The 21,856-nt window shown below is 39.0% G+C and overlaps 1 protein-coding gene across 6 annotated transcripts in view; it reads left to right on the top strand.

Annotated features, from left to right (window-relative positions):
* The window catches only part of ROBO2 (roundabout guidance receptor 2), a 459,676-nt gene that overhangs the window by 419,804 nt on the left and 18,016 nt on the right, over positions 1-21,856 (top strand). For 4 of the 6 annotated variants that reach the window (XM_082046750.1, XM_082046749.1, XM_082046747.1 and 1 more), the window contains exons 23-25: positions 3,444-3,704; positions 6,966-7,180; positions 19,712-19,894. In XM_082046750.1, coding sequence (XP_081902876.1) covers positions 3,444-3,704; positions 6,966-7,180; positions 19,712-19,894 — 659 coding nt within the window. The remainder of the gene's footprint in view (positions 1-3,443; positions 3,705-6,965; positions 7,181-19,711; positions 19,895-21,856) is intronic. The other 2 variants (XM_082046751.1, XM_082046748.1) reach the window with 1 other exon arrangement.

The following is a 21,856-nucleotide window of genomic DNA, read 5'->3' as shown; positions in this document are numbered from 1 at the left end:
ACATCTTATTTTGCTTAGTAGAAGTTAACAATAGTGGCCTATTTCCTTATGAATTGTAGAAGAAAACACATAATAGCAGCAAGGAAAAAAAAGTCACCTAACTTAAACATAGGCAAAAAAAGAAAAGAAAAAAAAGAGACTCTTAGTTCTCTCTATCATCTTCTCCTCCTCAGAACTGAGGTTTGCATTTGCCTCCATTTTTCCATGAACTGCAAGACACATACGGAAATGTGAACATCTTAATCCAAGCAGCCATTTTATATATCGCTTTTGGGGTGTCTTAAATTCCTATTTAACCTGTGCAGAAAGTCTGTTTATGCTGTTGTTTTCCTAGCAAAGTCTTTCCTGTGAAAATTTCCACTTTTTTGGTGGTCTCCTACAAACTCTCTTCTTGTTCCTTTTTGTCTCCCTTTATTTTCTCTTGTATATACCACAGAGTCTTAGAAGCTTCTCTTTTCCTGTAGTAGCTCCCAATCAAGCATGTTCCTTTTCCCACCTATTTCAGAGAAGGTTCTTTTGCTTGGTTTTATCTGATAAACTTGACAGTAAGGAAATGCTTATTGCTTGTTCACTATCGTCTACTTATATTTTTTCACTGATAATATGCATGATCTTGAGCTAACCCCAGTAAAGGCAGTCTTGATATTGTTATCATTGGTTATTTGTTTCTTTAGTAAAGAAGATAATATGTTTTACATCAAAAAGTCCTTTTTGGCAATGGCTAGAGAGGGAAGCTTGCTTTGTTACAACAATATGTGTAATGAAACAGAATTGTTACAGAATGTGTCCCTTATCTGTCACCTCTTTTTTTTTTATTTTAAAGCAAAAAAAATTATCAATGTAATGAACCAAGATTTTTCAATAGCAAAAGATTAAAATAGAATAAAAATGCTGAGAATAGAATAAAGATTATTAGAAACATAGAGAGTTGTGTTTGTTTACCAGAACTTATTAGGGAGTTAATTATCATGAAATTACAATCAGGTCCCTAGTGAAGTTAAGATGCTTAGATTTTAATAAGAAGTAGTTGAAAAAGGTTGCATTTCATCAAGTTGTATTTACTCAGAAAAACAAAAAGAACATGGATGTGACCTATATTCACTACGTTGGTTCTAGAAGTTTCAATAACTGCATAATTTATATGAGGAATAGTTATTACTATGTACTCTGTTAGGTTTGACAGCCTTTTCTTGCAGTTTTTTGTTGTTTTGGTTCTATTTTTAAATGCAGGTGGGAACTGGTGGCTTTTTGGACATCTTACACTGTGAAGACAAAGGTTCTTGTACCTGAAGTCTTGAATGTCAATGTCCTGAACTTCAGGTGTAAGCTCCTTTCCATTAAAAAAAAAAAATCTAGGTAAAAATATGTTACTTGTGCAGAATCTTTTTACTAAGAAATCCTTCTACTAAGAAGTATTTTTACTAAGACATCTTTTTACTATCAAGCTGAACATTTGGGGATTTGAAGCAAGCAGGGTCAAAAGGAGAGCACATCCAAAGCTCGTTTATGCACTACTGAAAAGTCACTAGGGAGTATCTTTCTGCCCTGTCCCTTTTAAAGAAGAAACCATAATACAAAAGCAGGAGGTTGAGAGAGTAAAAGGAAGTGACAGAGCTGCTGCACTGTACATTTTTAGCAGCATGAGTTAGGATGGTCCCTTCAACTTTAGGTGGCAATGTCATAAGTCAATAGTGCAAGGAAAGAAAAATTGGGACTTGTCGTATCTTAATTGTCTCCTAAGGAACTGAATATATATGATATAATGTTTTATTGAATCTCTGTGTTATGAAAATAGTAATGATGAATCACTGTAAAGCTCCTAAATGTCAAGTGTTAAGATGCAGCATTTATTTGCACCCCTGTACACATATCTATGTTTGTGTATCTATATACAGTTATATCTAGATATAGATTGAAAGTGATAATGACTTTAATTATAAGGTATGTCTTTGGATGATTAAGTCAGATTGTTCTAGCTATCTTGAATCTGTGCTTTTAAATACAGACAACAGACTTTTGAATAAGGAAAAAATTAGTTAATTTTAGAAATACTCAGGTTTTGCTTAAAGTAAATTTTCTGTTCATAATGCAAGTTTTGAAACTTCTCTGTCTCAGTGTTCCCAGCCTTTTTGTAGTCCAGCTTCACTCTTTCATTTTTCTCTGGGACATTGGTAATTCCTTCCTTCCATATCAGAAGCCTTGAAGGAGTGCTTTTAAACTGTTTTGAGAATTTATCTGTTTAACACAATGCGTTGCCTGCCTGCATTGCAAAAAAAAAGAGCTGTGCCTTGTCACAAGTGCTTCAAGGTGGGAAGAAGATGAAGTGACTTAGATGTTGCCAGGGGAATGGCCTTCAGAGTGTGAGAAAGTTTGGCAATGAAGGAGCTGTTAGAGCTTTTGGTTGTCTGCTTGCTTTTCAAAAAGAGCTGTCTGTCCTGAGGTATTTTGGAATACACTTTGAGTTCAGAAGAAATGTGTGCAGACTGACTGGATGTTTTGATGACGGGAAGAGTAGACAATGTTGAGATTTGAGTGGTGTGATTGTCAGCAGAGATGTGAACAACTGAAGTTGTGTTCAGATTAGGGAATGATGTATCATCACTTCTTACACCTTTGGTATATGACTGAAAACTGAACCACAAAAAACCATCAGAACATCTCTTATGCATGAACAGAGAAGAATTTGGTATTGAAGAATATTGGTAGCTGACAATTCTTTAATTTACTTTGGGCAGGTGTGTTGAAAGTATTCAAAAATTTAGCACTGTCTAGGTAAGTCTCAGTAAAGATTGGTCAGGAGGTGGGGTGCTGGCAGAGCTGTCAACATGTGTGCTAACGTATCCTATCAGCTGGTGCTGCGACATAGCGTATGCTTAGGGTCCGTGCTGCTGCGATGTGAATGTATTACACATGACAGTACTTACCCGTATGCAGTTTGGAAAGACCAGAACTGATGTGGGAAGTGTAGCTTTTTATTTGAGCTACAAAATAAATAGTAAATCCATAGACAAATAAAGGGGAGGATGGAAGTTAGGAAATGTGCAAGCGCAACTACATGAAACTCACTCTGCCTTTTGAGAATGCTGCTATTTCCATGTCTAGGTCAATCTTCAATGCATTCTCCTAGGTTAATGATCCAGGAAGTGAGTTAGTTCATTTTTGTTGTTAATTGTGGCATAACATTATCTAATCACCATTAACAAATGTGATAATGGATCCATAATTTTTTCGTTGCACATCTTACTCAAGTTGCTTAGCTGTTGTGGGAAACATTAAACAGACTCAGTAAAGAGAATGTAAGCAATTATGACCCTATTTTCAATATATGTCAAAGTTCACACTGCATGTGAGGGCTCAAACTGTAGCAGAAATCTTGTACACCCTCTACTGCACGGCAGAGGTGAGATTTGATATATACTAAGTTTACTTGCTTTTTATTTTAGATATGACAGTGATGGTTGGTGTCCACCTTTGCCAGTTCAGACCTACTTACATCAGGGCATGGAGGATGAGCTTGAAGAAGATGATGATCGTGTTCCCACACCTCCTGTCCGAGGAGTAGCTTCGTCACCTGCGATCTCCTTTGGGCAACAGTCAACTGCAACCCTCACGCCTTCTCCACGGGAGGAGATGCAGCCAATGCTTCAAGCCCACCTTGATGAATTAACTAGGGCCTACCAGTTCGATATAGCAAAGCAGACATGGTAAATGTTTGAAGGGGGCACCCATGGTCTGTAAAATGAAGGAATAATACTAATTTATTTCTTGATTACATAAATATTCACTGTGTTCAACTATATTTCAGTCCTGTTTCCAAAGCAGTAAAATAGAAGAAGAGATAGCAAAACTGTATCTACAGTATGAAAGCCTTAAACATTACTAGGTGCTTTTTAACCCATAATGCTTGCTAATATATTAAATCTTGGCTAAAACCATGTAAAATAATATTCTCTGGAATTTTATATATATTCAGCTCAGTAGTTAACATCCAGCTACTGACAACTTTTATACTGTTCAGGGTTCTCTCTTTCCAGGCTAGCAAAAGATACAAGTGTTTTAGGATTTTTAAACATGTTGAAGTTCTAAATTCCTGATTAAAAACAATGCTAGTCACCTGAGATAGCAATGTAACAGCTTTTACCCTGTGCCACATGAGAATTAAGCATTTGTATCTTTGACTGTACTCTGAAATGCCATGAAAATTTCTGATTCATAGGGAAAAACCCAGAAATAGCAGGGAGGAAGTTGTTAGAATTTACAAAGTGGATCTAGTGTTTTAGAGTGCTTTATACCTATTTAAAGGAAGCGCAAGCAAATACCACAGTAACATTTCCCCTGCAAAACAAACAGAAGCAATCTCCTCACGGACTGAAAAAGAACTTGTCAAGTGCATCAGGCTGGGGATATGGTGAAGGTCAGTTGCTTTCTGGATGTTCCCTAAGCAGCAGTTGTCCTTTTACAACTTTTCTATCCAGACAAAGCCTGTGAATCTCGGAGGAGGGGAGCAGAGCTAGTTACTGAATGGCACGCTGCCAGCTGAGGAGAAGCCTTTCTTCGCTGGTAAATAAAGCCACAAAGTTATTCAGCTTGAGCTACCATAAATAGATCAGGCAGGTAGGCAGGCCGTGCCAAATCAAAGCCAGCTGTTTTCCTTCGACACCATCAAAGCCTTGAGGCACGTCTGCAGTCTGCACTCAATCTACAGGGTACTGCATTCCCACCACAGTGCCACGCTGCCAAACACAGCCTGGCCTGAGCCTGGCCCGCCTGTGGGACCGGCTCAACTCCCAGGCAGCAGCTAGACCTGGCCCAGTGAAGGCAGCTGACTTCTGAGCCAGCACACAGGTGCATACCCAGTCTGTGCAGTCAATCACTGCTGCATTTTGCAGCTGTTACCCTTTCTATGCCCTACAAACCATGGGTGCCAATCTGGGAGAGGATAACATAGCAGGACTCTGTAGCGAAGCCTCTTGCAGCTGACAGGAAAGGTCTTACTCCCTTTTGGGAGAAATGAAAGTTGATTGGGAACTTTCATCATGTGTTTAGGAAAATACAGATTTTAATGTTGTTCTTGTGCAAGGTCGCAGTAATAGAGCTTGAAAAGGTGAAAAAAATACCAAGGAAATTGCCTTTTTTCGCACTAGGACCTTATAGCAGGTATTGGAGTAAATATTGAAAGTTGCAAATACAAGTGATTTTTGCGGTAGTTATGACATACACTTGTTTAATGCTTTGATATTTTTTGGCTGGACACATATTACGCTGTTCATCAAATGCTGTTCAGAGTCAGTATTCATTGTCTTAAGTGGGAAGGATGATTTCTCAGTTTCCTTTTCATAAAGTTAACCTGTCCAGCGTAGAGAGGGAAAACAAAACAATATGAGACCAGTTAGATAGGTTACTGTAGGAGTAATGGAAGAGGAGCATAGAGACCGACCAACTAGAAACTTAAGAGCAAGCACATTGGACACTGCTGAAAAAGTCCATAATCATTATGGCCTTGATCCAGAGAATCACTTAAGTATATGCTTAACCACAAGTACATGAGAAATTGACTTCAATTGTTCTATCACATGTTTTAACATTCAGCATATGCTTAAGGATTTTCTTGATTGGGAGCTAATAGCACTGTTTATTGAGGGTTAGTTAGATGGCAGTGCCCTTTAATGCAGTGTTTTGAATGCTGCATAGCTGAGAACCTGGTGTCCAGGCAGAAAAGTATTCAAGAACTGCTAGTGTGGAGGGGGTCGTATATCAGAAGGGAAGCATTTGTTCTGCAAATGAGCTTCAGAATAAGCAATAATTTAAAACCTACACCAAGGTGGAGAGAGATTTCAGTGGTACAGAACATTTACCATGGCATTCTCAGATCCACTAGATTTACATTAAGGGGGAAAAAAAAAAAAGCTCTTTGAAAGAGAGAACTACTGCACTTATCAAGTGTCAGCAATAATACAGCACAATGCTTTAGTCACAAATATAGTAGACCTAGGTAAGCAAACAGGTGGCAGTTATAATATTTTCTGTTGTGCTGTGTCCAGGCAAGAGACCAGCAGAATCCTGGATCTTGTCCAGAGCGCTGCCAATTCGAATCAGGCAACAGGTGACACCTCATGAACAGCCACCCAAGAATTCCCATGTGCCTCAGTTAGCAATTTCAAGTGTGGTACACGCTCTTATGCCAAGGCTAGTCTTGCCTGGGTCCCTTATCACAGCTTGCTGTGTACCTGTAGTGCTGCACTGAAAGCTGATGGTTGTTCGTTTCCTCTCTAGCCTCTCAGAGACCATGCAAATGAAACTTCCAGTCTCATACTTGCCTTTGGCCATGCATCTATCCTGTGGGTGTTGTTTTTATCTTTGTTTTTCTATTTTTAATTGTCATTGTTTCATGCAGCAATTTCACACATGCATGCCCTAATACTGCTGCAGTTAAATAAATTAAACTACTTGGAATAAAGCAAAATGAAAAGGTCTTGCTGATAATGGGTTCATTGGACTTGAAAATTTCTTCTGTTCTACTGGTCATTTCCTTTTTAGAGTGAGTTCTACTTAACAGCACTTAGTCTGTTTAAGCAGAAACAGTGATATTTCATTTTGGCTGAATGTGTGATTTGCAAGGTAGAATAGTGGGTGAGACAATTACATGTTAGATTGGGATTCAGAATTGTGCTTTTCTGTAGACTTCGTGCCTGATTTATATAGCCTCTGTGTACATTGTTCCTCATCTAGAACAATCTTGACCTTCTCCGTCTTACAGGAGGGGAAGTATATTTAAGACTGAAAAGTGTGCATGTTCTCTGGTATTAGAACCTATGGTGAATAACTGAACTGACTTTTCTTGAGTTTGACCTCACACATACCTTTTGTAAATCTACTTCAGGACTTATTGAAAGGCTTATCTTCTATTGACCATGGGATACAAAGTCTCATCCATTCAGATAATGTTTTCCTGTTTCTTTTTATAGGCATATCCAAAGCAATACACAACCTCCTCAGGCTCCAGTTCCACCCCTAGGATACGTATCTGGAAACCTTATTTCAGATTTGGAAACAGATGTTCCAGATGATGATGATGATGAGGATGATATTGAAGAAGAAACTGTAGAAATCAGTAGGCCACTAAGAGGTCTAGAGCACACTCCAGGCTCCAGTATGGACAATCTAGACAGCTCTGTGACAGGTAACCGAACACAGTTAACAGTGACACCAACTTGTTCCTAGCAGTAAAACACATCATCAGTCAAACACTTTCTAAGTGAAAATGTATTCCACTCTATTTCTGTAACATTTTAAATGTGTTAATATTAAACACTAAAGTTAAAGAAGGATTTGAAAATGCTTTGCTGCAGAATGATAAGAAAATTCATGAATTTTAAAAAGCTTTAAGAACTTGAAAGAAAACTCAATTATATCCTGGCTTTCATGAAAAGTTCACTCTACTGGAGAAGCAAGCCAGTTACATAAAAAGGAGGGAGAAGACCTCATCTTAGGAATATATATGTCATAAATCAGGAGCAGCATAAAAATGTTATCTTAAAACACTTTGGGATATTTTGCTGGGTAAATGCTTTCACAGATGAACATAGGGAAGTTAAAAGACTTCAGAATAAGTGTAGTTAGATCAGCACATTTATTTGTAAATACAACATCTGTGTAGGAAAATGTGTATTTTGAACTTATTTCATATTGCTGAATTTAATAATTGTTCCCTTTCAGTAAAGATATTTTTCTGACACTGCTTTCTTCACTGCTTCTCACCCTTCACATGCCTTGGGAAGTTACAACAGGGATCATCAAAGGGGAACTAAAAGGGCATGATAAATTAATACTGTTGGTGAAATGTAGGCAGTGAAAGACATTTTTTTTGAAAAATACAAATTTTATATGTATAAAATGTATTTTTGTAAGCATCAGTATATTTCCCTTTAGGTTGAACTTGGACCGCTAAATAATATACTGTATCCATAATGTACAGTTGCACTGCAGACCCAAATGTACGTAGTATTCATAGCTCATAAAAGCTAGTGGATGCTTCTTCAGTCTTTGATCTCAGTGGAAGAACACTGATTGTTAGTTATACCTAAGGGAGACTTGCTCAGTACAACTTACTACCATAGCACCGCTGAATTTCATCTCGTTGTTCTGGACCTTTGAAATTCCGGGGAATTCGCACCCTTACTTAAACACTGCTATTCTGAAAACGCTGCAGGAATATGACAGTGATGGACCATAAATACCTATAATTTTCTTCCTTTTCCCTGGTTGAATTTAACAGTGTGTAGCTTAATCCCACTTTCCAGGTTTTCCTTCACCCTAGAGCCAGACTGCTTGCCAGTCTAATTAAGATTTAAGAATTATATCTCTGCTGCTGCAATTTGAAATCCAGTTTCAACTGAAGGCCGTAGAGTTAAAGTTTAAATCCCTGAACTGAGAAGGTTAACTTATTAGTGCATGAGTATGTTAAGTCACTTCACTTGAATTTCTAGCGTAATCTCCTTCAGGCTATAATGCTGCATATTTTTGCATATCTCACTAATGGCCCAGAAGCCTTCCCATAAAAAATGCAGTAAGGGTTTTGCACTGGTAATACATAAATAAATAAATTTAAAAAAACAGGTTGCTATATATTTTCCATTTGCTATGTATTAATATGTCAATGTTGATATATCTGTAAATCAGAAAATGAATGTTTTTCACATTTGCATTTTCATCTAGTATTTTGGACCATCTCACCTAGTGCAAAGTAAGGAATAACTGCATTTCTGCTCTCATTCGTAGACTTCTGTGCTTCTAGCAATATTTCCTTTTATGAATAACATTCAAGATTGTCGTAATAGTTAGAAATCTTGTTTAATTATTGGAGTGGTAAAGGTTTAATAATTGGAGTGTTAAAAACTTCCTGGTTTATTTTTTTGGAAGAAATTGGGCAGAACCTAGTAATGAGACTGGGAGTGTATTTAAGGTGGTCTAAATGCACTCCCACTCATTTCCACCACTATCTTGATGTGGCCTCATCCAGCTGAAAATTAACGTTTTTCTTTTGCTTGTTTAATTACTTCCTGGATCTATTCCTTGATCTAGTTCACTGTGTGTCCAGGTGTTTGCCGGCACTGCAGAAAGGGAATTTGCAGCTGGATGGGAAGCAACATGATGAACTGCCTCTCAGCCAACGCTTAGGTTGAATCAGAACAATTGGGAAACTATAGCTTTACACAAACAGATTGAGAGTATTAGTCTAAATTATCTGTAAAGTGGCAAACTCTTCAAATAACAAAACTGCTTCTGGTTTTCTCGGTTACTGTACAGGCAAAACCTCAATGTTCTGAGCGTTTGTTTGGGGCTTGTTTTTTTTTCCTAGGGGTGGAAGGAAATTGCATACCATACTGGGGAATTGTTTCAAAAGAGAATTTTAATCTTTTGTATGTGTTTCTGTTAACTCTTCCAGGCTCCATTTACTGGTGTTAAGGAGAGTATATAGCAAATTGCATTCATTGTTTCTGAGTTGTTTCTCTTTCTTTAATTTGATTGCCTTTAGAAGACTGTAGAAAACCTAATTTGTTCTTTCTTGCACTGAGAAAATATAAGCTACTTCCTTTCATAGGGCTTTCAGTGACTTGAACCAGTATTTCCCTAGGAGTTACATACCACATTTTCACTTCTTTAAACACTATATTAAAAACTGGAGACAAATGAGAACAGCTGACCTGGATGAAGCAAGATTTAGAAGTGTGTCCTATGAGTCCAATGTTTCTGAGAAATCCAAACAGACATCCCTTGGTCCAGACTTCCTCAGAGCAGAGTTGCTGGATGGTGAGCAGGGCGAGTTTCCTCACCCCGTATTGTTGTCATGCCTCTGCCATGATTTGAAGATGTACCCACTCTTGGAGTGAAATGGTACTTTTTCTTTATGGCTGAGCTGAGACTGAGGTTTTCATCCAGCACCAAATGTGGGATTCTCTGAGGGGAAACATTGGCTCTATGTGAGCTGAGCTCAAGCTGCTAAATTCCTCTGGAATCAGGGTGTTGCTCCTTTAAACTGTTTAAAAGTCAGGTTGTCTTTGAGGCCCTTGAGTTTTAGTTACAGCTAACTGAAGATTCAGACAAGGATTTAATCTGAGCTATTAAGCTTTTCTCTTTGCAGGTGGCAGAGACATAACGTTGACATGTATAATAGAGTGAAAAGAAAGGAGAAGTACACAGCAACTATATCTTAACGTTTTCCAGATATAGCAAAGGAAACTCAAGGAGGAAGGTTTAGATTTGAACAGTTGTGGGATGGCGTATGAAACTGAAGCCAAAGTTTTGCTTTGCTCCCAGCATGGTTTGTTAGGGTACAGAATTACTGAATCTGTTTTTTTTTTTTTAAAAAAAAAAAAAAAAAAAAAAGGCAGTTTCAAAACTTCTGCTCACTTGACTTTTAACTCACAATTATTTAGGGTTATTTTGCTTTCAGAGACACATTGAAACATACTTTTTCTTTTGCTTATGTTTAATGCTTTCCTTTAGAATGAATTGCTTGCAGAGTTATGGCATGAATGGTCACAAAGAATCTGTTATATTATTCGATTTTAATAGACTTAATTGCATATGATGTCTGTGTTAGAAACTGATTTGCTTCTCTGTGAAATCACTAAGAACAACACTAGGTTTTCTCAGATCAAAGTATTATTTTGGGGAGTTTTCTTTGCTATCTCCTTATCTTCTCCTCCCCCAGCACCACCAGTGTAGCGGGTAGTGGGAGTTGTATCTTCAGCCCTAGTGCATTTTGACTGAGGGGAGATACACCCGTTAATTAACATGGAAATTAGAACAACCCTTTTTTCTGCCTGACACAAACTGATAGAAGCAGAGAGACATGTCTGTAAACAGTACCACCGCAAATGGATAGCAGTTATTTTTTTTCAATAGAACTATATAGATCTGAATTTTTAAAGGTCTCCATCGGTTTTATAGCTCAGCAAAGAAGAAAAGCCCTTACTTGGCATGTTTTGGTCTTGATTAAAAGAATCACTGATCACTGTCTGTGTTGTAGAAGTTGTTAATTCATTGTGTCTGAGCACAAATGGAATAATTCCTGAAAATTACACAAAATCATTTTCACGAGTCATATTTTACTGTGGCAGTGTTCAATATTTATATTGATTTGCTTAGGGATACCTATTGCAAAAGATTCTATTTTATAAGCAGTTAGACAGATTGCATTTAATAGGAAGAATGTGTTTCATGGATTAAATACGTGCTCAGAAAATAGGAAACTGCTACTTTTTCTATCTCATAAAAATGGTAATGCAACAATTAGCAGGGTCATATTATAAAGCACAGACTTTACTCTAGCTTAATGGATCTAGGGATATGCATTCATCAGCAAGGATGGATTTAGCATAAAATGACATGTAAATGAATTGATGACTGATCATAAATTAATTTTAGTGCTGAAGAAGTAATAGAGACACAGCAAGATGCCACTTTATCATAGTATTTTACTGCTCAGCAGCATTTGAGCAACTACTTAATGTTCTGTGTGCATTTCTTTCCTAACAGCTTGAATAAATTTGAGAATTTTTTCTGCCTTTCAGCCATATGGAAACCAAAAAAATCTAGGAAGATTGAAAATACAAACACAAATAAATTTGGCTAAGTGACATAAATTCATTTTTCATTACGTGTTTATGAAGGGTATTAATTATGGTTGGACCTGTGAAATGCCAAATATGTATGTATGTATGTTTTTTACATCCTTGTGTTTAGTGTTTCCTGCCCCAAAATAATTTTAAAACTTAAGGGTTGATTTCAGGTGTATACATTTAAATATTTGGGACATTTATGGAGAAATATAATGTAAAGTATAAGACCAGGTTTAATTTTTGAAGTTTGATCATATTTATAGTCTGTATTTATCCTCTTCCATTATTCTTTCTTACTTTAATGGTACAATGACCATTGTTGCTGTCATTCCACCACTTGTACTAAAATTAGTGGACATTCTTTCTTTGTAATCATGGTGGTAGCCAGATACACTCAAAAGCAGATAATGTCATTCTTCTGTACAAAGGCTAAAGGAATTCTGTAACTTATTTCAGCTGAAGTAGCATCAGACCCCAAGAATTTTATCCATATTTTACAGACCTAAGCAATCTAGCCCTACTCCATCAAAAGCCCTGCAGAGAAGCGGGGGCTTAATGTTAGCATGTGCTTAATGGTCTTCTGAAGGGAAGGACGTAAGAATACTTATAAAAGTCCCAGTGACATAATTTGTTAACTTTAGGCAAGCCCATAGACTTCGGTATGTACAGAAAAGCATGTAATGGAATTTTCAAAAGCGTTAGTTTTGTTGTGAGCAGCTTTTACTTCACAAGTGCATTAGATTATTTTTTAAAGTAAGGCAAGAGTACACTTTACAAATAAATATCATCTTTTTATTGCCTGCAAAATACCACTAAAAGTAGTAGCATGCAGTCTACAAGGTAGCACCTCTATTCCCTTCACCTTTCCCTGAGAGCAAAGAAGCTTTCTTTTTGCATTAGCACCAAGAGATATTTTATGGAGGAAGAAAACCAGAGTTCAACTTTTCACAGAGTTGACTTTGTTCTGCATAAAGCATTTACTGCTGCTGTCAGCAAGAGTAAAATTTACAGTTGCCAGAAAGCGTAAAAACTCAAATGTGCTCTTGGAAAACACATAGTGAGCTGCATGTAAAGGAGACGCTAAAAGCCTGTTTCATTCCATTTCAAAATGCACAGTTGATCTGAAAGGGATGTCAGCATGTTTTATTCTGCCTTTATTCAGAGAGAAACAAATATGCCTCTGATTTGGAAAATAAGAGGCCAGTGGATGCCTTTAAACAAGCAGTATCCACGTGTGCTATGTTAACACAGCTGTGTGGTGGCCTGAGGTGCTCAGGCTGGGCTCCAGCACTCCCGTGCCTTCTGGGCAATGTCAGCACCTCTGGTGGGCAAAGCAAGCCAGGATTTTACTTCTGCAAGTTTTGGTGGGGAAAAAAAAAATTATGCAGGGCACTTGAATAGCTCAGGAACCACTAGAGCTAATGTAGAGATTTCGTGTTTAGCTACCTGGTCACATACAGCTGTGGGTACTGTATATGTCTCATAGTAGCTGCTAACTTCAGCAGTTATAGAGAATTTTGCCTCTGTTTCCAGCAAACAGAAGTAGCGTGGAATCACAGAATGTTAGGAATCAGAAGGGACCTCGAAAGATCATCTAGTCCAATCCCCCTGCCAGAGCAGCAACACGTAGATAAGGTTACACAGGAATGTGACCAGGTGGGTTTTGAATGTCTCCAGAGAAGGAGACTCCAAAACCTCCTTGGGCAGCCTGTTCCAGTGTTACGTCACCCTCACCATGAAGAATTTTCTTCTCATATTTAAGTGGAAACACCTGTGTTCCAGTTTGTACCCATTGCCCCTTGTCATATAATTGATTGTCACCGAGAAGAGCCTGGCTCCATCCTCATGACACTCACCCTTTACATATTTATACACATGAATGAGGTCACCCCTCAGTCTCCTCTTCTCCAAGCTAAAGAGACCCAGCTCCCTCAGCCTTTCCTCATAAGGGAGATGCTTCACTCTCTTAATCACCTTCATGGCTCTCCACTGGACTCTCTCCAGCAGTTCCCTGTCCTTCTTGAACTGAGGGGCCCAGAACTGGACACAATATTCCAGGTGTGGTTTCACCAGGGCAGAGTAGAGGGGGAGGAGAACCTCTCTTGACCTACTAACCACCCCATTTCTAATACACCCCAGGATGCCATTGGCCTTCTTGGCCACAAGGGCACAGTGCTAGTTCATGGTCATCCTGCTGTCCACCAGGACCCCCAGGTCCCTTTCCCCTACACTGCTCTCTAACAGGTCATTCCCCAACTTATACTGGAACCTGGGGTCGTTCTTGCTGAGATGCAAGACTCTACACTTGCCCTCGTTATATTTCATTAATTTTTTCCCCGCCCAACTCTCCAGCCTGTCCAGGTCTCGCTGGATGGCAGCACAGCCTTCTGGTGTGTCAGCCACTCCTCCCAGCTTGGTGTCATCAGCAAACTTGCTGACAGGACACTCTGTTCCCTCATCCAAGTCATTGATGAATATATTGAATAGTACTGGTCCCAGTACTGACCCTTGAGGCACTCCACTAGATACAGGCCTCCAGCTGGACTCTGCCCCATGACCACAACTCTCTGGCTTCTTTCCTTCAGCCAGTTCACAGTCCACCTCACTACCCAATCATCCAGACCACACTTCCTCAGTATAGCTGTAAGGATGCTGTAGGAAATGGTATCAAATGCTTTACTGAAGTCAAGGTAGACCACATCCACTGCTTTGCCATCATCTGTCCACCTCGTTATGTTCTCAGAAAAGGCTATGAGGTTGGTTAAGCATGACTTCCCCTTGGTGAAGCCATGTTGACTGACCCTAATGACCCTCTTGTCCTTGATATGCCTTGAGATGGCACCAAGGACAAGTTGTTCCGTCACCTTTCCAGGGATGGAGGTGAGGCTGACCGATCTATAGTTACCCGGGTCCTCCTTCTTGCCCTTTTTGAAGACTGGAGTGACATTTGTTTTCCTCCAGTCCTCAGGCACCTCTTTTGTTCCCCACAACTTAGCAAAGATGATGAAGAATGGGCTAGCACTTACTTCAGCCAGCTCCCTCAGGACCTGCAGGTGCATCCCATCTGGACCCATGGATTTATGGATGCCCAGATTGCTTAATTGCTCCCTAACCCAGTCCTCATCAACTAAGGCAGACTCCTCCATTGTCCTGACTTCCTCTGGGGCCTCAGGGTTACAGGGCTCCTCAGGACAGCCTCTGGCAGTGTAGACAGAGACAAAGAAGGCATTCAGTAACTCTGCCTTCTCTGTATCGTCTGTCACCAGAGCGCCCACCTCGTTCATCAGTGGGCCTACATTGCCTCTAGTGTTAAGTTTTATCTGCCATGTATTTGAAAAAGCTCTTTCTGTTGTCCTTGACACCTCTGGCCAGGTTTAATTCTAAGGAGGCTTTAGCTTTCCTAGTTGCCCCCCTACACCCTCTGACAACAGCCTTATATTCTTCCCAAGTGGGCAGCCTCTCCTTCCATGATCTTTAAACTCTCCTCTTCCACTTGAGCTTACCCAGCAGTTCCCTGTTTAACCACGCAGGTCTCCTGGCTCCCTTCCTTGACTTCCTACGTGTTGGGATGCTCTGATCTTGAGCTTGAAAGAAGCAGTCCCTGAATGCTAACCCACTATTTTGGGCCCCTTTACCTTCAAGTACCCCTTCTTGTGGGATTTCCCCTAGCAATTGCTTGAAAAGGCCAAAGTTTGCCCTACTGAAGTCCAGGGTTGCAATTCTGCTTGCTATTCTGTTCCTGCCATACAAGATCCTGAACTCCACCATCTCATGGTCGCTGCAGCCAAGGCAGCCCTTGACCTTTACTGCTTCAACCAGACCCTCTTTGTTAGTGAGGATGAGATCCAGCAGCGCTCCTCTCCTAATCAGCTCCTCCACCATTTGCATCAGGAAGTTATCGTCAATGCACTGGAGAAACCTCCTGGGCTGTGGCTGGCTGGCTGGCTGAGTAGTCCTTCCAGCAGACATTTGGGAAGTTAAAATCCCCTACCACAACCAGGGCCTGTGGTTGTGAGGCTGCTCTCAGCTGTCTGTAGAAGGCCGCCTCAGCTTCCTCACCCTGATCTGGTGGCCTGTAATAGACACCTGAAACAGTATCACCCCTGCCATCCTGCCCCTTAATTCTCACCCACAGACTCTCAACTTGCTCCTCATCTGCCCCTGGCCAGTACTCAATACATTGTAGTTGCTCTCTCATGTAAAGAGCACCTCTACCACCTCACCTTGCTGGTCTGTCTTTCCTGAGAAGGACATAGTCAAAGAATCATTGAATCATAAAATGGTTTGAATTGGAAAGGACCTTTAAAGGTCATCTAATCCAACCCCCTGCCATGGCCACGGACATCTTTCACAAGACCAGGTCACTTAAAGCCCCATCCAACCTCCCCTTGAACACTTCCAATGATGAAGCATGTACAGCTTCTCTGAGCAACCTGTTCCAGTACCTCCTCACCCTCATGGTGAAAAACTTCTTCCTTATATCCAATCTAAACCTACCCTTTTTCAGTTTGAAACCATTGCCCCTTGTCCTGGCTCCACCTTTTTTATAAGCCCCCTTCATATATATTGAAATGCTGCTGTACGGTCTCCCCGGTGCCTTCTCCTCTCCAGGCTGAACAGCCCCAGCTCCCTCAGCCTTTCTTCATAGGAGAGGAACTGCATCCCTCTGATGATTTTTGTGGCCTCCTCTGGACCTGCTCCAACAGGTCCAAGTCTGTGTTGTGCTGGGGACTCCAGAACCAGATGCAGTACTCCAGGTCAGGACATTGTTTGCTTTAATTGTCAGCTGTGTTGACGTTCCAGTAAAGCTCATGTCCCTACAAGAACTGAGCTTTTCTTCCAGCCTGACAAGCAGTCCTTCCTAACCCAGCTGTTGGAGGAGAGGGGAAGGCGAATGGTCCATGGGCAGAGTGCACTATTCCTAGCTTTGCTAATACTTACTGTCCATAGGAATGCAGAGTTCAGGAACAGGGCTTTCCTATAGGGTTAGCCTGAAAAATTGACAGCCTGATTACAGCGCTCTACTTATAATTAAAATTTAGCCATTGTTAGGAAAACCTGGCATGTCTATGAGTGTGTGGCATGATAGGTGTATGTACACACATTGGAGAGACTATTATGGGCTTTTGCATATTTTTAGTATATTTCCTACTTAAAATATGTATTATTTTTCTGGATGGGATGAGCTTCTGTCCAACCCTTCAAAGAGTATATGAGAAATAGCAACTGTTCCTAGACATACCCTGAAAGCATCCCATCCAAATTATCATGCGTATTCTATGTTGTGTAACAGCTGAGTGACAGGATAGCAAATGGACAAAGCAATGTGAGTAAAAGGAAATTCAAAACTAAGTTCCTTTAAAATATCCATAGTCTTGTGCCTATTATACTGAAAGCCATACCAATTCTATGCAGTATGTGTTTTTATGTGTCTCTGTGTAGAGAGTAGAATGTATCACACAAAACCCTTGGGCCCTGATACATGGTAAATTTTTAGCACCAGAGTATCATCCTTTGATATCTGTAGGTCTAGTCATGTTATTATGTTTCAGCTTGTGCTTACATATTTTGCAGAATATGTCGATAAGCGATTGTTTGAAAATGTCCTAAGCTATAGCATTTCATTTTCTTACATCTTCCTCAAGTGTTTCATCTGTAGTATCTCTTTTCATTCATCATCAATAACTGTTGCTTAGCCTTTTTACTCTCCATTCTCTATGATGTCCTATCGCACTTTGATTGTTAGTTCAGAAACTGTCTTCTCAGACAAAATTCAGTTTTAGCCTTCCCTTGCTGTTATCTAGGTTTCCTTACATCTGTCTGCATCATGTCTAGTCTGTTTGGAAAATAACAATTTTATGTGTGCTCTTGGCAAGCAGAATCCAACTCTGTCACTCTCTGTTGCACTTAACGCACTTTCTGCCTGTCAGACCTCCACAGACCTCTTCAGTATCTTAGGAGTGCATGGACTTCTGTTATTATAGCCTGCCACTTGGCTGACATTAAAAGGTTTGGTCACTGCAGCATCATAGAATAATCCATTGTTCTTGCACTTTGTGGTGCACTGTGCTACTGACTAAATTCCAGTATTTGTTTATTGTACTCATGACTTATTTTTGCAGGATATTTTTAATATTTGACACCACTATTAGTTAATTAGCCTATCAATTCACTACTAATAAGCAGGTCATTATTGATTTACTAGTTAACAATTTTGAACACAATAATACTTTCTTGGACATGGATTAGAAAAAAAGGCTTTGAAGAACATGACTTACACTGCTACACATCTTACATACATTAACATAAATTCAGCTGTACTAACTGAATTGTTGAGTCAGGGCCATGATGTATCTCTCCACAGGTATCTTCGTATCTCTGAAAACCAGTTCTCTTCAGATTCTTATGGGTTCACTGGGCTTTTTTTTTTTAATCAACTTATGCATGCCACTGTTTTTAAAAAGCACATTTCAGGTATTTCAAGATATTTCAGAACAATTTGCTATGTCTACACAACACCATACAATGCCATACAGCAGCTCAGGTCCCAAAAGCAGTCTGGTAGCTCTGCACCTCAAGTGGACTTGGTAACTAATTAGGATGGCTGCCTTATACCTGGAGCAAAGCTTGGTACTTGGTGCTAGCCCAGTTTCCTTTGCCTCCTGCTCCACTGCACAGTGTAGAATTACCCTGTGACATTTACCCATGAATTTTAGAAGAACACCATCAACTTCATCTGAAGCCAAAAAGGAAACAAGATTCCATAGCTTTGAAAAAAAAATCTGAACTGAGCGCTAGCTTCTGAAAATACATGTTGTTTCAAAAAGATGGACCCAACTGAGAGGTGTTTGGGAAGAATTCTACTATTGTCTCGGTGTTGTCCATACAGCAGGTGGAGGGCACATAGAGCATTTATAAAAAGGTTGCTAAACCTTGATAACTCATTAGACCATTTCTAAATTTTTGTGTATTGGTAACATGTTACCATTGTGAAATTTGATCCATCTTTTTGAGATACCCTATATGTTGTACAGCCACATTGGGTAGCTGGTAAAAATAAAATAGAAATGAAGAGCAAATCAGATTAATCCTCCTTTCCCTATTTTGCTCGTTACTTTCCAGTTTTGTCATTTTTTTGTATTTCATGTGCTTTTTCTGGTATCTGTTTTTCTGACTGCATTTTTATGATGTTATTTTCACTTTCCTGCAGTGGTGGCAGCCCATAGCTAGGAGGTACCATGAGGCCAGCATTGGCTTAGTGACTGACTAAGTACTAGAGTACACATTTGCTCTAATCTTTAATGTTAATTATTTCCAACCTTTTAAAAAATAAAAGTTAATCCACTAGAATGAACTAATTTAGCTCAGCTATGTTCAGGCCATTGATATTGCTCATCTATTTTAAGGTGTTATTGAGAGAAGTAAACAATGCCAGTTTTCTTCAGGATAGCTCTTGAAGTCACGTCTGGCTTTAGCCATATCTATTGAGACTTACACTTGTGCTTCCTAAATTAAGACTTTATTTTGCAAATATCAGACTAGGTACTGATTTATAATAAGTCAAATAAAGAAAACAAAACAAAGTACAAAAAACCCCACAACAAACAAAAAAACAAGCAAACAACCAACAACAAACAAGCAAACAACCAACAACAAAAAACAAAACAAACAACACCCCCCAAAAAAACCCAAACAATCAAACAAACAAAAAAACCACATTCATTTCAAACCTAACTTTCTTTCAAATTAATTTATTATTGAGCCTTCACATTTCTAGAGAATATGTATCATTTTATTTACAGGCTCAAAGCAACATGGAGCAATCTATGAATGAGATCCCACTTTGCTTTGATATTGCTCTTTTATACCAAGCTCTTACAGATAAAGTTTGGGTTTCTTGTTGTGAAAGGATGTATTGCGTGGGTCTTTAGGCTTTAGATGAATACTGCTCTTTTGTACCAAGCTCTGTCAAATGAATGTTGGGTTTCCTGTCGAGAAAGGACATATTGAATGGGTCTTTAAGCTTTAGATGGTAAAAAAAAATATCAAATGTGCACAACTCACTAGACCCCTACATTTGTTTTTAGGTTCAATGGTAAATGGATGGGGTTCTGCGTCTGATGAGGACCGTAACTTTTCTAGTCATAGATCTAGTGTAGGTAGCTCCTCAGATGACTCGATCTTTACCAGCGGCAGTTTTGCACAAGCACTGGTTGCAGCAGCAGATAAAGCTGGTTTTAGGCTGGATGGAACCAGCCTGACAAGAACAGGTTTGTAGACTCAAAGTTGATGCTTTCTGCATGAAGGGGGTTGTCTGCCTATTCTTCTCTTGAGTGAATCTGCGTCTCACACTTGTCTAACATGCATGGAATAAGGTGGATGGGGATATTTTTATCAGTATACTTCAAATGAAGCTTTGCATTGTGTTTCATTTTTAGTGATTTGAAGTAGTGAATAGCACAAGCTTTTAATCTGCACCTTCAGTCTGCTGCAGTTTCCCTCTGTGCTGACTCTGCTATGGATTTACTGACATGTGCTCTGTTTAATATTTCAGTGAAGAGATCACTAATTATGTCATGCAGTCTTTGATGATTTCTTTTTTTGCAAAATTTCCTCACAATCATTCACATTTCCAATTATGAACCTCATGTTTAAACTATTATCTCCATCCCTTCTCTTCTGTTGCATCTCCTTGCAAAAGTGTATTTTTCTCTGAAGTTTTTCTAAGCATGGGGTGAATTGGTGGGCTTTTATTGTTAACAATGCAAACTGTTTAAAAGCCTTGTTAATACCTGATTTTAAATATACTTAATTCAATAAGTTAATTTATTTTGATGAAATTTAATTATGCCAACAGAATCTGCCAAGTTAAATGTAACAAAGGTAAAGTGACTATTGCTTTTGAAAACAGCCCATCATTTAAAACGAATTAATGACAAGTAAACATAATTTAGTTCCTATTTTTAAATTTTGGTTTGTTTTATTTCTAGCTAAAAAAGATGGATTAAAATGATTTATAAATGTTCTGGAAATGAGAATGTATTTGCATTTGCTTAGTCTTATCAAAAGGGCAAAAATAACTAGTTATTTAAATCCACAAATCTGATAACAAAGTATGATCTTGGGTCCTGTTTTTATTATGCTTTCTCAGCTGATTCTTGTCAACAGATCCCATAATGTTCCTATCATTTAGTTAGTCTGGTATGAAGCCTTTCCTTCGGTAGAATATGTGCATTTATGAGAGATGTCTCCATGTGTTAGGGCTGAAAACTGCAGGTTTTCTGCTTGCGATGGTTTCATGGTGAACACTGACTTTTAGGAACATTAGGAATGAAAAATAGAATTGATGGCAAAATCTTATGTCACCAGTAAACTATAGAGTGAACAGCTACAGCTTTTATCATATCACTGAGACTTTTGCCATTAACTTTAATCAGAAACAATCATCCTTAAAAGTTATTTCACCATTAAAAGTAGTGAAAGCCCTCACTTGCTTCTTGCACTTAGTGGAACATTGAGTGAATTTGTCTTGTCACTTAAAAAAAGAAAAAGCAAAAGAAAACAAAACTGATGTAGACACTTACTCATCTACTACGGGCAAATCTGACCAAACTATCATTGAAAATCTACTTCTTTGTTGGAAGAGTCGCCAGAACAGTCTTGAATGAAAGGGGCAATCCTTCCCAGCGTTTTTTTTTTCAGTGTTGTTCTTGACCTCAGTAAAAGCTAATGCCAAGATTCAGCAAAAGTTAATGTCACTTGTATCGGGCCATTGATAAGTACAGTTGGCCACAAACACACACATAATGGACACCAAAACATGTAGATGCCTTTAAATAGACATGATTTCTTATTGTAGCTTTGTAAATAGAAAGTACAAGGAAAGGATGAAAGCCCTCTAGTTATGTCAATATGTTATATTTATGTTGTGTCAATAGTTACATTTTCCTAGTTTAATTAGGTCACAAATGCACTTAAGCTGAGTACTGAGTCTCAATTCCTTGTACAGACTATTTGAGTTTAGGGTACAACAAAGTATCCAGCAGTTGTGGTAGAGACTTTATGATTTTACCTTCTTACTCCCAATGATTCAGCAGGCAAAACTGAAACAAAATAAACCCACACGTAAACAAACAGCCCTCCCCTCTTTTCCTCACAAAAACCTCAGCAAATGGTAATAACTCCCCAGTGCTTACTGCAGTTCCATTATGATATGATACATCCCAGGGTAG

Source organism: Streptopelia decaocto (genome assembly GCF_964273445.1).
Source record: "Streptopelia decaocto genome assembly, chromosome: 1".
NCBI classification, from domain to species: Eukaryota; Metazoa; Chordata; class Aves; order Columbiformes; family Columbidae; genus Streptopelia; species Streptopelia decaocto.
This window is presented reverse-complemented; position numbering and strand designations above follow the sequence as displayed.